Source organism: Amyelois transitella, chromosome 10, assembly GCF_032362555.1.
Source record: "Amyelois transitella isolate CPQ chromosome 10, ilAmyTran1.1, whole genome shotgun sequence".
Lineage (NCBI taxonomy): Eukaryota > Metazoa > Arthropoda > Insecta > Lepidoptera > Pyralidae > Amyelois > Amyelois transitella.
Genome location: NC_083513.1, coordinates 3,489,687 through 3,502,669, shown reverse-complemented (window position 1 = coordinate 3,502,669; position 12,983 = coordinate 3,489,687). Strand labels below are relative to the sequence as shown.

Here is a 12,983-nt window from a genome sequence, read left to right as displayed (position 1 = left end):
TTACTCACGTTATTTGTAGTTATACTTGTACTACACGAATCATATATCTAGGTACCAACAAAGATGTAAGGTATGTGTTCGTAATTAATAGATAACAGCAAGACATTCAAACAAGTCTTAGCAAGTATAATAATATTTTTACTAAGAAATCATTAGCATTTAGTTTGAAAACTATTAAAAAGTTATTATCATTATTTTATTGCCTTATTGCTCAACAACATGGCCTTTCAATCTTTTTGAGAGTGAATGCTCTTTCTACACCGCAGTATGTTATGTATGATTATTATATACTAGCTGTTGCCTGTGACTTCGTCCGCGTAAATTTCGAGTTGAATATTGATCATATAATTAGATACATACAGACAAAATGTAAAAAAAAATCTCCGTTTCAGTCAAAATATGAAATGTACAGACAAAATATTTTTACTGTTTCATTATATGTAAGTAAAGATAACAATTTATTTATTTCGTCGGTTACATGTTACGTAACATTGAGTTATAAAAATCGATCCATGTTTCATAATAAATTAATAAGGTACGATATAGGTAGTTGGTATCAAAAATCCTTCCTACAATATCACCCTCCGTAGGTAGAAGGCTTCACTCGGTAGTCACTTATCCCTTTCGCTTCCGCAATATGGCGTGCAATCTGAGCTACAAAGCATTTTCTCAGGGTACTCCTTATTGTAAGACCGTTCGCTCAATCGCTTTGACGCTTACAGGAACCGCAGGGAATCCTTACGTTATGACTTTTTATGTTAATGAGAATGTGCAGTAGGTAATGTCGTTTCTATATCTACCCTATAAGCCAAAGGTGAAACAAAATGATTGGGCAGATATTGTGGTCAAGCCCCTTTGATCAAAAAGGTAGACTACTAAATAGTTAACTACTACAATACCAATCAATTAAAAAGTAGGTTACTAAGATGGTCTCTTTAAATACAATCTGTACTATAATTTTCCACGTTTGCTTGTTTTGTAATCCCACAGGAGCGAAACCGGAGTGTAAAGTCATACCTACATTGTGGTTTGGCCTGTGTTTTCATATGCCAGCCAATCAGAATCAGAGTCCTCTTTTATATATTTAGATATGTTTTTTCAGTAGCCCGAAGACGTCGGAAGGAAAGTCGCCCTCGGAGACAGCGGACCACCTTCTCCGCACATCAGACCCTCAGGCTTGAGCTGGAGTATGCGAGAGGGGAATATGTAGCAAGAGCGAGAAGGCAAGTAATTAAGCTAGGTATCTAAATTAGGTAAGGTCAACCGGGGTAATTGCGTCATATTTCCCGATCACTTGAAGTTAACGCCATAATGTAGGCGAATTCATGGCATTATCGTTGTTTTTGAACATCAAGCCTATTAAATGACTTCTTATGTATAAATTTATATCAATGTTTTTTTCACCAGAGTTTTAAAAAGGTGGCATATTGAGTGTTTTTGAAAGAGGTTTTTCTTACGCATTTACCCCGTTTGGGTCAAATGCGTCTTTATTAAGTAAATACTGAATTAGTAGGTTTATCGGGATGAAAACAAGGTAGCTTTTTACAAACCAATTTTCTATGCTATAGGTGATAATTTAATAAGACAAAGAGAATACTTGATGCATTCAGAGAAGATTTGGTAAGGTCGGGGGGAAATGCGCCTAGTTTTTTATAGACGCATTTGCCTCGTGCTAAATCCAGATGTTGTCAACATTTTACTCATAAAACTTGCCCCCTCTCGGACCACCTATTTGCATGTACTTACTTGTAGGTAGTAGAAACCTATGAGATTTTAATAGTGGTAAGAATTGTAAATAAAAAAATCTGCATTACATTATACAATTTTTATTATAAAAAATTAAAATAAGAGCCAACTTTTTATAAATGCGTTGTTCTTAATTTTCAAAATCAAATTTTCGGTACTGGGAACAAAAATCTATACAAAAATCCTGCCAAAGGAAAACTATTCTGAACTTATTATCCAGTAAATAAAAAATGGCATGTTTTGACTTAACAACGCCTAAATCTAACTTGATTGTGTTATCAAGTTAGATTTAGGCGTTGTTACCTTCATAATTGTAAAATATTAGTCGAAAAGATGCTTATTACAGCAAAAATATTCTTTAGAAAAGTAAACTTTTGTTATAATGAAATTTAACATAATTAGCTTAATCACACTAATTAACAGTAATCAACATCTGTCCACACACCAACGTTATATTCTAACTTCCAGTCAGTCACTATGTGACATATTATAAAGAAATTCAGTCTTGCAAAATTTGACCAGCAATATCAGATAAGATTATTAGAATAAACTTAAGGATATACTGAAACTTTATATAATTAGCTTAATCATACTAATTAACAGTAATCGACATCTCTCCATACTCCAACTTAAAATCAGTCACTATGTGACATATTATAACAAAGTTCAGTCTTGTATATTTGACCAGAAATATCAGATCATTCGGTAACTAATGACTTAAGCTAACCTACTCTAGAAAATGTACTTATACTTAGATAGCGTATACAAGTTTTCATGCTTAAACAATTAAATAACAAGATTAATCGACATAAAATTTCTTAAGACAAATTAACAGAACAAAAATCTTCGTACTTAAGTAGTGTCATATTATTCAACCACAGTATTCAACAAATAATCACATAAAAATATGGTATCTAATACTGAGTATTTTAACTTTTAAATACAATTGTCATTACATAATACTATGTAATTCAGTCTTACTGATCAGAAAAATCAACAATACATTTTCTATACTCTACTGAATATTGAATCCTTCAAATTTTTCTTTGAAAACTACGTGTCCTCTTCGTGTTATTAGGGGGTTTTCAAGAAACTTAACAATGTCAATGTCATGTATGAGTTCAGATACGTCCTCAACGTCAGGGTAATGAAAGGATACAATCTTACTATTTTTAATTTTTCTCAAATACTTAACCTGAGGATGGCCATGATTCAATGAGATTACATTTCCGATAAAGTGTTTCACGGTTTTCTTTGTTGCGAATTTTACAATAATCCAGTCACCAACTTGTGGATGCCTTTGACTGGAATCTGGTTCATATTCATCATTAGTGATATGGTCCTTATCTGGCTGTATTTTATGACATTGTATAGATGTAAGTCCTAGTTCAGTGGATGTATGATCACTTATATTACTTTCTTCTTCAACTTGTTGGATTATCTTATGACAATATGTTCCCCAGTTTTCGCTTGTATCAGAGTCGCTGCTAAGTATTATATTATCACTTTCACTGCTTTCGTCCGATGAATATTTCGGTATCTTTTTCGGTATTTTCTTCTGACATTTTTTTATAGTCGTAGGCATAGGTAATTTCTGTTTAGATTTTATATTTTTCTTCGCCTCTGATTTAGATTTTCGTTCTCTTTTTTCTTCTTCTTTTTTTTGTTTTTCAGCCTCATTTTTCCGCAATCTATTCAAAAAATCATCGTGTGTAATTACTTCACTTCCTTGAACTACCTTTCTTTTCTTAATTTTATATGTCGGGTCAGCTTTTTTTATCGTGTTAAGTAACAAACTTTCAAAGGATACTAGTTCTTCATTATTCAGATACCGGTCTTCCAAAATCTCAATTTTTGGTGTTCCTTGACTTGTACCAGGTAACTGTATCTCATTGGGATGGAAAATAATATTATCTTTGTGGTTGTCAATTGTTGAGGTACATTTCTTATTAATGGTCTTTATTATTTGTCGTGAACATAAACTGTATAACGTTGGAACTTGTTTTATTTTGGCTTCATTGAATCTTTTAAAAGCCTGTGCGTCGTATTTTTCAACAGGTATTACGTCTTTATTTAGGGGGAATATGCCGCCTTTTTTAAATCCATTTCGTATTATTTTGGGATCTAACTCTTTCCAGACTTCCCCGAGGATTTCACTGAAATTGTGTTTTTGCATCTTGGCTCCTACGTTTAACCGTTGCCATGCCAATATTTTAGCATCCCACCTAACTTTCATAGATTTAAATACCGCTAAATCTAAAGGTTGTAACAGATGGCTCGCGTGTGATGGCAGTTTTATAATTTCAACGCCCAATTCTTTTGCTTTCTCTAATACATGTAATTGAATATGCGTGGAATGGCCGTCGTATATTATTAAACAAGGTGACTCTTTACTTACATGAGGCAAGACTGTCCCCAACATGTATTTCTCAAAAACTTTAGCGTCTATCCACCCATTCTTTGTGGCCGCATAACAAGTACCTTCATAAGCATTTTGAGACATCCATTGGTCCCATATATTTTTGCCACGGTATATGATTAATGGTGGCAATTTTTCACCTGCTGCGTTAACTGTAAACAATACAGTCACATTATCTTTTCCCGCCGAAGCAATTGTTCTGGTACTCGCATAGCCTTTTGCCCCAACAATTTTGGTCTTTTCTGGGTCCTTGCTGAAACTAGATTCGTCGAGATTCCATATTCTATCTGGACTATATTGTAAATCCATTGTTTTTATATACTCTTCAAGTGTGTCGAAGTAGTCCTTGATTATGAACGGGTCACATGCGGCTTTTCGTGACATCTCTACCGCTTGTGGTTTTTTTAGAGATAAGTTATTTCTTTTCCGAAAGCCAGAAAACCACTCATAACCCGGGGCTCCCTCCTTGAAGGGTGTCGTTAGTTTATTTTTTTCAACGTATTGCGTTACAAGTTTTATAACTTCCTCAGAGGACAGACCGAACCCGTTCTTTTCCATAATGTGGAGCGAGGTAGCTATTCTTTTCTCAAATTTGACATTTATGGCTGTTGGCCTGCCTCTAGTTTCTTTAACGACACCTCTTCTAAGTTTAACTCTGTCTACTATAGTTGTCCGCGGTATATTATATTGTTTTGAAGCTTGATATGAATTTAAAATTCCATCTCTTACTTCTTTGACGGCTATATTTAAAGTATCTAAAGTGTACGTAGGTTGTGTTTTTTTTCTGTAGTTACGTACCATTTTGATAAATATCTTAAATCTGAAATGAATGAAATAAAATTGATGTGAATAAGGATTTTGTATACACGTAAAAGGCGATTATGTCATGCAGTGAAATTACCTTATTATCAAATCAAATTATTTGCATGGCAATACCCGCATTCATCTTCGGGATAATGTTCGTAAATAGTAAAAATGGAACAAAAAGGACACCAGAAAAATGAGCTTGCTAGCAATACTCGTGCATGTTGAACTATTATCTCATTCATAATAAAATGATGGGGCATACTGGATATAACGTTTGTTGGCTCTCCACATCCGAAACACTTGGTTGACAAATTAAAATGAGTATTCTGCCATGGCCATACAAGTCTTTGTTGTATAAAGTTTTGAAAATCGTATTTAGTTAAGTATTTGTCAATGTCCATGTATTTCAAAATCACCATGGTAAGTATAAACTCTTTATCTGAAATACAATTTTTATATATTAAATGCTAGCACAAAAAGGTTGACGATTTATGTTTTGAGGAAAATGCGTCCCACAGTCGCAATTACCTCGTAACGGCGAGATGCATTTACCCCAAGATATAAATCCTAACCTAAAAATGGCGACATCAATACCTCCTACAATAAAGCTATTTTATTAAAAATAACTGCCTGTGTAAGCAGCCCATTGATTAGTCCTCACACTCATAATAAATTAAAATCGGTAATTTAAGAAAAACTTAAGATTAACAAGGATTTTGACACTCACCTCTACCAGCAACAAGTTGTCCACACGCATTCGATATACAAAATGGCCGAATTATTGAGTCAGTTCACTACAACGCCATCTAGACGTAATTTATGTAAAGGTTTTAGTTTATACAAATGTAACTAGATAGCACTAGTTAGTCTGAACCGAACTGTTTTCGAATAACTTAAAAAAGACGCAATAGCCCCGTAGACGCAATTAGCCTAGTTGACCTTATAACTTTCCCATGAGATGGACTGATAGGCAGTTCAGATACTTACCGCTTATTTCAGTTCACACTATAGGTAGATTGCGGAATAAAATGAAGTGGTAAAGTACTGAAGACGTCGCAACGATTGATAATTGTGACACCATACTGTTTTCAAATTTCATCATAAGTCTGAGATTCATTTGACACCTTTAAAACGTGGCATTTTACTAGAGCGACACAAAATGTTGTCTTAATAGATTGTTATTTTCTATGTGAACAGGTGTGAATTAGCATCGGCACTGTCTCTAAGTGAAACCCAAGTCAAGATATGGTTTCAAAACAGACGAGCAAAAGATAAGAGGATTGAAAAAGCGCATCTTGATCAACAATACAGGTAGGTTAACACTTTTTGCGTGAGTCCGAATCGCACTTAGCCGGTTTTTTATATTTTATTTTGGTACTAACTTATTACGGCAAATTAGTCATATCCCAGAAAAGTGCCCATTTTACTAGGAGTTTATTTTGCACAATATGTGAAGAGAACCTTTTAAGAAATGCACATTCTGAGAAATGTAGGTATATATTTTTTGCCCAGTGCTCATTTTGACTTCACAACTATATCTACGTATTATGCAGAAAAATTGTTGCGTTATACAGTGTTTAAACTTGGTGTAAATAAATGACTTTGTTGTTCGTACATGATAAGAAAATATCAGGTCAGGTTCATGACTAATAACTGTAGACAGTAAATACAAAACTACACCCACGTTTGGGTGTATCCCACTATTTTAAAATGGAAATACTTAGTGGGATTAACGTTTTTAAAAATAATATCCCATTATTACTATAGCAACACCAAAAAACGTAGTTATGAATTTTGGAAATCTATTTCCAAATATTTTTTTATATAGGTACATATAATATGAAATACAGAAAAAGACAAAGGGTACTTTTCACGCGAGCGGAATCCTGGGTGATAGCTTCTGTATTTATTTATAACCAACCTCTAAAATGTTTCTCATTTCAGGCATTTAGCAGCGGCCTCGGGATTATTCCCAGCAGTTTTGCCGCCATCTTACTGCCCCCCGTGTCCATGCTTACCAGTTCATCCACCTCCCTTGGATAAATGAATTCAAAATAACATTTCAGATCAGGTTTTAGTGTCGTGAATCGAACGAAATATTGGCAAAAGTTTAAGTTTCATTTTCTGATGGAGCCTATGCTGCTGCTGGTAGGTTAGGTAGATGATGAAGGCTATATATATGGTTAGCTCATTTACATGACTGAAGCAGTGCTACTAGACCGATTTTGATGATACTAGGCACATAGATAGACAAAACCTTTGGGTATTCTCATAGTTTATTTTACTGTGCTCGTACTCGGCTCGCAGACCATACGTTGTATTGAGTAAGTCCATACCATACCATATTGGCGTTGCTGTCAGGTTTTTAAGGTAGAACTTATATGCTATGACTATGACCTTATGCCCGATATCAACTCTAGTTATGTCTGCACAGTATACATATTTATTTAAGTTAATTGTGCATCTCATTTTTATATTTAATCAAAATATATGTATAAAAAATATATTGATTCAAGATAGTTACTTCTTGTTACTAATATTAAAGATCTATGTATTATAATGTAAATACGCGATACTATTAGTTTTGTGTGTGTGTAAAAAATAAAAGATATACATTGTTGTGGAATATGTTTTATTCAGGCAAAGTCACTTACCATGGCCTTTTCCACCAGCGGCTCGTCCACGTATAGAAGAGTCCATGGAAAACAGTATAGTATTTAATTTTAGGCACTCAATAATAAACAAAATATTTAAAACTTCACACATTATAATGTCGAAATGAATTATGCTTCTTCTAGAGCATATTATAACAAAGAACACAAATAATTCCATTAACTTACAAATCTTAAAATAGAACCGTTAATATGAAAGAAACATGTATGTCAAACAAAAATATAACAATTTCTATATTTATTTTTTTGTATAACGAACAAACCTTTATATTGTTAAATTGTATCCTATATCTAACACCGAGAGTTATAAAAAATTTCACACTGATATACTTTATATTTGATTGCTTTAATAAGTCGTTATCTTAAATAACTAAAACGACCTTCGCATAGATATTTAGTATGCTTTTTGGAATGTCATAGCTAACATTAGCAAAATGGACGAATTAGATAAAATTTATTAACATAATGAAGTAAATTAAACAATACTTATAGAATTATTGAATATATCCTCTTATAGACTAGAAACGCAAATTGCTATCGCCACAGCTTTTACAATAGAATATTGTGACTATAAAAGTTCCTCATAATAAGAGCCTGACCGACACAAATTGTGCATACATTGTGATACTTCAAATGTAAAAACTGTGTTCGGTGCTAAATGACTAAAACTTACATGAAAGGAATCTAGTGCCTAAACAGTACCTTATATGTTGTGAACAAACCTCACTCGAAGGAGAAAAAAATAGTTAAATGACTATGAAATGTGGTCGCTTCACTAAGTCCGCTCGCCCCTCACTAGCTAGTGTCGTGGCCTACACTACGCCTGCCTGCCTAGCTTCAACTAAGCGACTTGAGACCTACACATTGAAAAATATATTTGTAAACAAGAGATTTAGATAATAACCTAAAACCATAAACACATTTGATTTTAGTATGTATGACGTACGTGTCATGTATTTGTATGTTATTGCGCAATAGAAATGACGGGGCGTGCATAGTAACTTTGTTTTCATGAGAAAACATAACTTGTCACCGAAAATATTCATGCAAGAAAATCTTCGACACTTATGAATTCAATCTAACAATAATTTCTGAACATTGAACACCGTAAATAACATAAGCGTGGAAAATTGGTTAACTGCAGATTTGCCTCCCACAACGTCCACTGTGCTTAATACAACACAATAAACCTTAAGTATGATGCTGCCATCTAAAGACACACTTACACTGCTGTGTTTTCTTTTCTTTTATTAATTTAAAATTAGAATGATAATTACGTTCGCCGCGAACGTTAGACCTTAGTGAATATCTCAAAAATAACTTAACCGATTTTGATGCCGAACGTGAAAATTCTATTGACGGATCCTAAGCAAATTTTAAATTTCATCAAAAGCAGACCAAAGGTTCGAAAGTTATCGCGTTACAAACATATATACCTACACACACTAAAGAAATGTAAATCCATTTTTTGTTCGCACCAAGTTGATTGGTAGAATAAAAATTCTTTACATTAATATAACACAAAGTGGCAATTTATTTCCAGAGTTACCCTTACGCATAACTCCTGTATGATTAATACCTAATGATAAGACTAATACCTAAGCAATATCTTTTTCTTTTTTATTATATTCAATATCAAATTGACATCATACTGCACGCCCTACCATTCCACTAAGCAGTGTAAAACTATATTGGATATACTTACAAGAGTGGATGCGGACTAGAATCTGCGCTGGTTGCCCCCGGCCGTGGCGTTGCCCATGTTGTAGCCGCCGCCGGCGTTGTTGCTGGAGTACCCTCCCCCACCACCGCCCCCTGAAATAAGAACTTCATCAGAATAGAAGTAAAATTGAAACATTCAAAATTATATTCGCTAAATGGACATCGGTTTAGGAAAAATATTGCTCTTTAGAGAGGAGTATTTGCAATCGGCGGTAATTGCGCGACCGATAAATGATGGTTATAAAAAAAACGTATCATAACTAGGTGTAATACGGGAATCGGGATTAAGGACATGTAAACTCTTACATGTATGAAAACCATGGCAGCATATACCTAAAGCATATATGTAGGTTGGTAGTTATCGTAAAACCCATAACAAAATAATAACGCAAATTAATAAATAAATAAAATAAATAAATATATACGGGACAAATTACACAGATTGAGTTAGCCTCGAAGTAAGTTTGACACTTGTGTTACGAGATACTAACTCAACGATACTATATTTTATAATAAATACTTATATAGATAAACATCCAAGACCCAGGCCAATCAGAAAAAGTTCTTTTCTCATCATGCCCTGGCCGGGATTCGAACCCGGGACCCCCGGTGTCACAGGCAAGCGTACTACCGCTGCGCCACAGAGGCCGTCATACAATCTTTGGGCACACAAACTGTATAAATCGACATATTTTCCGCGCGATAACGACAAATTGTATATAACTGAGTCACGGTAACTAAACTATTGACTTGCAAAGTTACAAGGTTGCTAAATTGATTGTCATTCAATTGTTAAGGCTGGAATAAGTATAACAGAACAAGTAAAAAACAAAAGAAACCTATAACTAATATTATTTTTGTCAATCCAACGTCCAGCTAGTAACATAATCAATTTTATCAAAAATGGGCTACTTATTCTTACGGAAAGTGTTATAGCGGAAAATTTCGTTTGACGCGGATAAAGCTGCAACCTAAATCTTGTAAACACCGTGACACCTTAATGTAGATAATAATCAAAACATTAAAACCATATTACATAATATCATAATGACCATTCTTTTTTCATCAACTTACATACATACATAAATAAAATCACACCTTTTTCATCAACTTACCTGCATTATAAGGCTGGGCCCTTGAAGCGTTATAATTTCCCCGCATAGGACCTCCGCTGTACCCTTGTTGGTAGCTTCCCCCAAAGTTGTTTGAAGACTGTCCCCATCCACTCTGGTCTCCGTAGCCCTGGTTCCCCCAGGAGCCTCCCGCATTGTCCCAAGGGTTGTGATTGCTCCAACCACCTTGACCATATCCAGAATTGTACCCGCCGTCTGTTGAGAAATTGTTTTCTAAATGAAAATCAGACATATTTGATTCTTATATTCTGAACAGTATAGAGGACTTTTTCCATGGATATTGTGACAGTAGCTTGTAATCAAAGCTGCTTTTCGCTATCAGCTACCTATTGACAAAAAAGTTACAACTACAGACTAATAACAGGCTATATTTAATCCTCATATGACATATAAAAGGATAATCAGTCTGCTTAACACATCTAACTGATTTGGCAGGATTTGACGTGATGTATGTATGTACCGATGATTAGCAAGACAATATGACTTACCATTTCCCCAGTCCTGGTTGCTCTGCCGGTTGCCCCACCCGCCGCCGCCGCGCCCGCCCCCGCGCCTCCCGCCGCCGCCTCCCGAGATCTCGTTCTTCGATATAGCCTTCTTCACATCCAAACGGTTCCCTCTCACCTTGTGGTTCTGTTGCACTATAGAAAAAGTAGCGTTTAAACAACTTTGGAATATAAGCATTATCAACTTCATTTGTTCTGCAGCTCTGTCCATGTGAAATGTCATTCTTACGCTATACACTGTATAATGTAAAATTTAATAAATCTGTTCAGTGGTTATTAGCTGAGAGATGGACATACACCCTTTCACTTTATATTACCTATGATATGATACACAGATATTAACTATCCAAAGAATTAAAATAAATCAAATCTTCCAAATGAATCAAAATTCATTTTGTCCCCACAAATTGCCATTATAAAGAAAGGGTTTTTTTTAACATTTTGCTATAGCAATACTCCATGAAGATCTATTTCATGAACATAATACTTACAGCATATCCTATCCACAGGATCATAGTCATCAAACTCTACAAAACCAAAGCCTCTCTTTTTTCCAGTCTCCTTCTCAGTCACTAAGGTTACAGACACAATGTTCCCGTAAGAGCTGAAATACTCCTTCAGATCATCTTCTTCAACATCCTGTTTGAGGCCTCCAACAAACAGTTTCTTCACTGTAGCGCTGGCATCAGGCCGGTTTATCTCCTCTCTGGGCACAGCCCTCTTCGGTTCAACCACCCTTGAATAAAAAAAAAACTATATTAAGTTGATTTAGCTTACTTAAAAATATTATTAACATGGAGCCAAAATATTTCAAAGTGCACAATAATAATCGATATACTACAAGTTCTCTCATTCCACAAAGGCTTCAGTGAGAAACTGTCTCAATTAAGGATAACACAAAAAAAAAGTTAAATCCAATGATTTGATACCTATTACAAAAATGTAATTGAAAGAAAACCAAATGATATTAAGAATAAAAATTAAATTATTATTTTAAACATAAAATTAATTGAAAGATTAATTAATTAGATTAAAGATGAAATAAAAATTTATAATATGGCATCCTATAAAGAACAACATAATTACCTTCCATCAATTTTGTGAGGTCTATTATTTTGAGCATCATCAACCATGTGTGCACGGGAATATGTAATAAATCCAAACCCCCTAGACCTTTTGGTCTGCGGATCCTTCATAACTACTACATCCACAATTTCCCCCCATTGCTCATAAAATTCTTTCAATGACGCATCATTGGTGTGATAGTCAAGGCCTCCTATAAAAAGCTTCCGCATATGCTCAGGCTCCTCCTGGTATATTAAAACATTTATTATTAGATATTAAGTGATAATAAACCAAAACCATAGTGGTTAACAGTGCCTGGAATTATAATGGATAAAGATTAACTGATTTCCCAACATTTCCTATGAAAACACGAGAATTCAGAGAGAATAAGATGGTAAATATATTGCTTGGCATATAAAATTTTCTTTAAAGCCACTTATCTCAAGATTTTTTTCATATTAAATAATGCTACTGCGGTATTCCGGAAGTCAAATTCTAGGGTCAACTTATAAGCCGGGTGCAGTACATGTAAATAAAGTTACAGCAATGTTTGCCATGATTCTTTATTTAAAAAAAAAAATATGTATACAGAAAACATTTATTGCATGTTAAAAGGCAAACACTATAGATGTTGTTTAATAAAACTAATTCTTAAACATTTACATTTTGTAATGTACACGTAGACATCAGATAGTGGCATGTAAGTATTACGAAGATAAACTCCATTAATTTACTTACATATTCATCGCCACCTCCGCTTGGCTTCATATTATAATGTGTAGAATCTATTATTAATAAATATGAATTAAATGTTCAATTTTACAGAGGGAATATTTGATTTTTTCCAGTGGAAATTTCACCCAAAACAAATGTGCAAACAAAATGTCAGCAGGTCATCTATCAATGAATACAT

General features: G+C 34.2%; 4 protein-coding genes across 8 annotated transcripts in view; 1 reads left to right on the top strand and 3 right to left on the bottom strand.

Annotated features, from left to right (window-relative positions):
• The window catches only part of LOC106137609 (uncharacterized), a 21,784-nt gene extending 15,434 nt beyond the window's left edge, over nucleotides 1–6,350 (bottom strand). The window contains exons 1-2 of one of the 2 annotated variants that reach the window (XM_060945994.1): nucleotides 5,960–6,350; nucleotides 1,018–1,182 (exon numbers count right to left, since the gene is read on the bottom strand). In XM_060945994.1, coding sequence (XP_060801977.1) covers nucleotides 1,018–1,046 — 29 coding nt within the window. In that variant the 5' untranslated portion in view covers nucleotides 1,047–1,182; nucleotides 5,960–6,350. The remainder of the gene's footprint in view (nucleotides 1–1,017; nucleotides 1,183–5,959) is intronic. The other variant, XM_013338468.2, reaches the window with a different exon arrangement.
• LOC106137608 (homeobox protein rough-like) lies at nucleotides 1,047–7,678 on the top strand. Its single transcript, XM_060946243.1, has 4 exons — nucleotides 1,047–1,068; nucleotides 1,103–1,223; nucleotides 6,170–6,283; nucleotides 6,917–7,678. Exons 1-4 carry the CDS (start codon nucleotides 1,047–1,049, stop codon nucleotides 7,017–7,019), a joined length of 360 nt encoding a protein of 119 aa, XP_060802226.1. The 3' UTR covers nucleotides 7,020–7,678.
• On the bottom strand, nucleotides 1,611–5,734 carry LOC132901742 (uncharacterized). Of its 4 annotated transcripts, none has more exons than XR_009657008.1 (2): nucleotides 2,050–5,728; nucleotides 1,611–2,001 (listed from the first exon to the last, which is right to left on the bottom strand). XR_009657008.1 is itself a non-coding variant. In XM_060945991.1 (2 exons), the coding sequence occupies exon 2, from the start codon at nucleotides 4,964–4,966 to the stop codon at nucleotides 2,762–2,764; it is 2,205 nt and encodes a 734-aa protein (XP_060801974.1). In that variant the 5' UTR covers nucleotides 4,967–5,411; nucleotides 5,700–5,734; the 3' UTR covers nucleotides 1,611–2,761. The 4 variants fall into 4 exon arrangements, 3 of the variants coding, with proteins under 3 accessions (XP_060801974.1, XP_060801976.1, XP_060801975.1); XM_060945991.1 differs by having other exon boundaries at nucleotides 1,611–5,411; nucleotides 5,700–5,734; XM_060945993.1 differs by having other exon boundaries at nucleotides 1,611–4,985; nucleotides 5,700–5,732.
• Nucleotides 7,588–12,983, bottom strand: LOC106137692 (heterogeneous nuclear ribonucleoprotein A1, A2/B1 homolog). The gene is made up of 7 exons (XM_013338581.2): nucleotides 12,809–12,983; nucleotides 12,092–12,315; nucleotides 11,497–11,741; nucleotides 10,988–11,140; nucleotides 10,482–10,694; nucleotides 9,350–9,459; nucleotides 7,588–8,501 (listed from the first exon to the last, which is right to left on the bottom strand). Exons 1-6 carry the CDS (start codon nucleotides 12,836–12,838, stop codon nucleotides 9,365–9,367), a joined length of 960 nt encoding a protein of 319 aa, XP_013194035.1. The 5' UTR covers nucleotides 12,839–12,983; the 3' UTR covers nucleotides 7,588–8,501; nucleotides 9,350–9,364.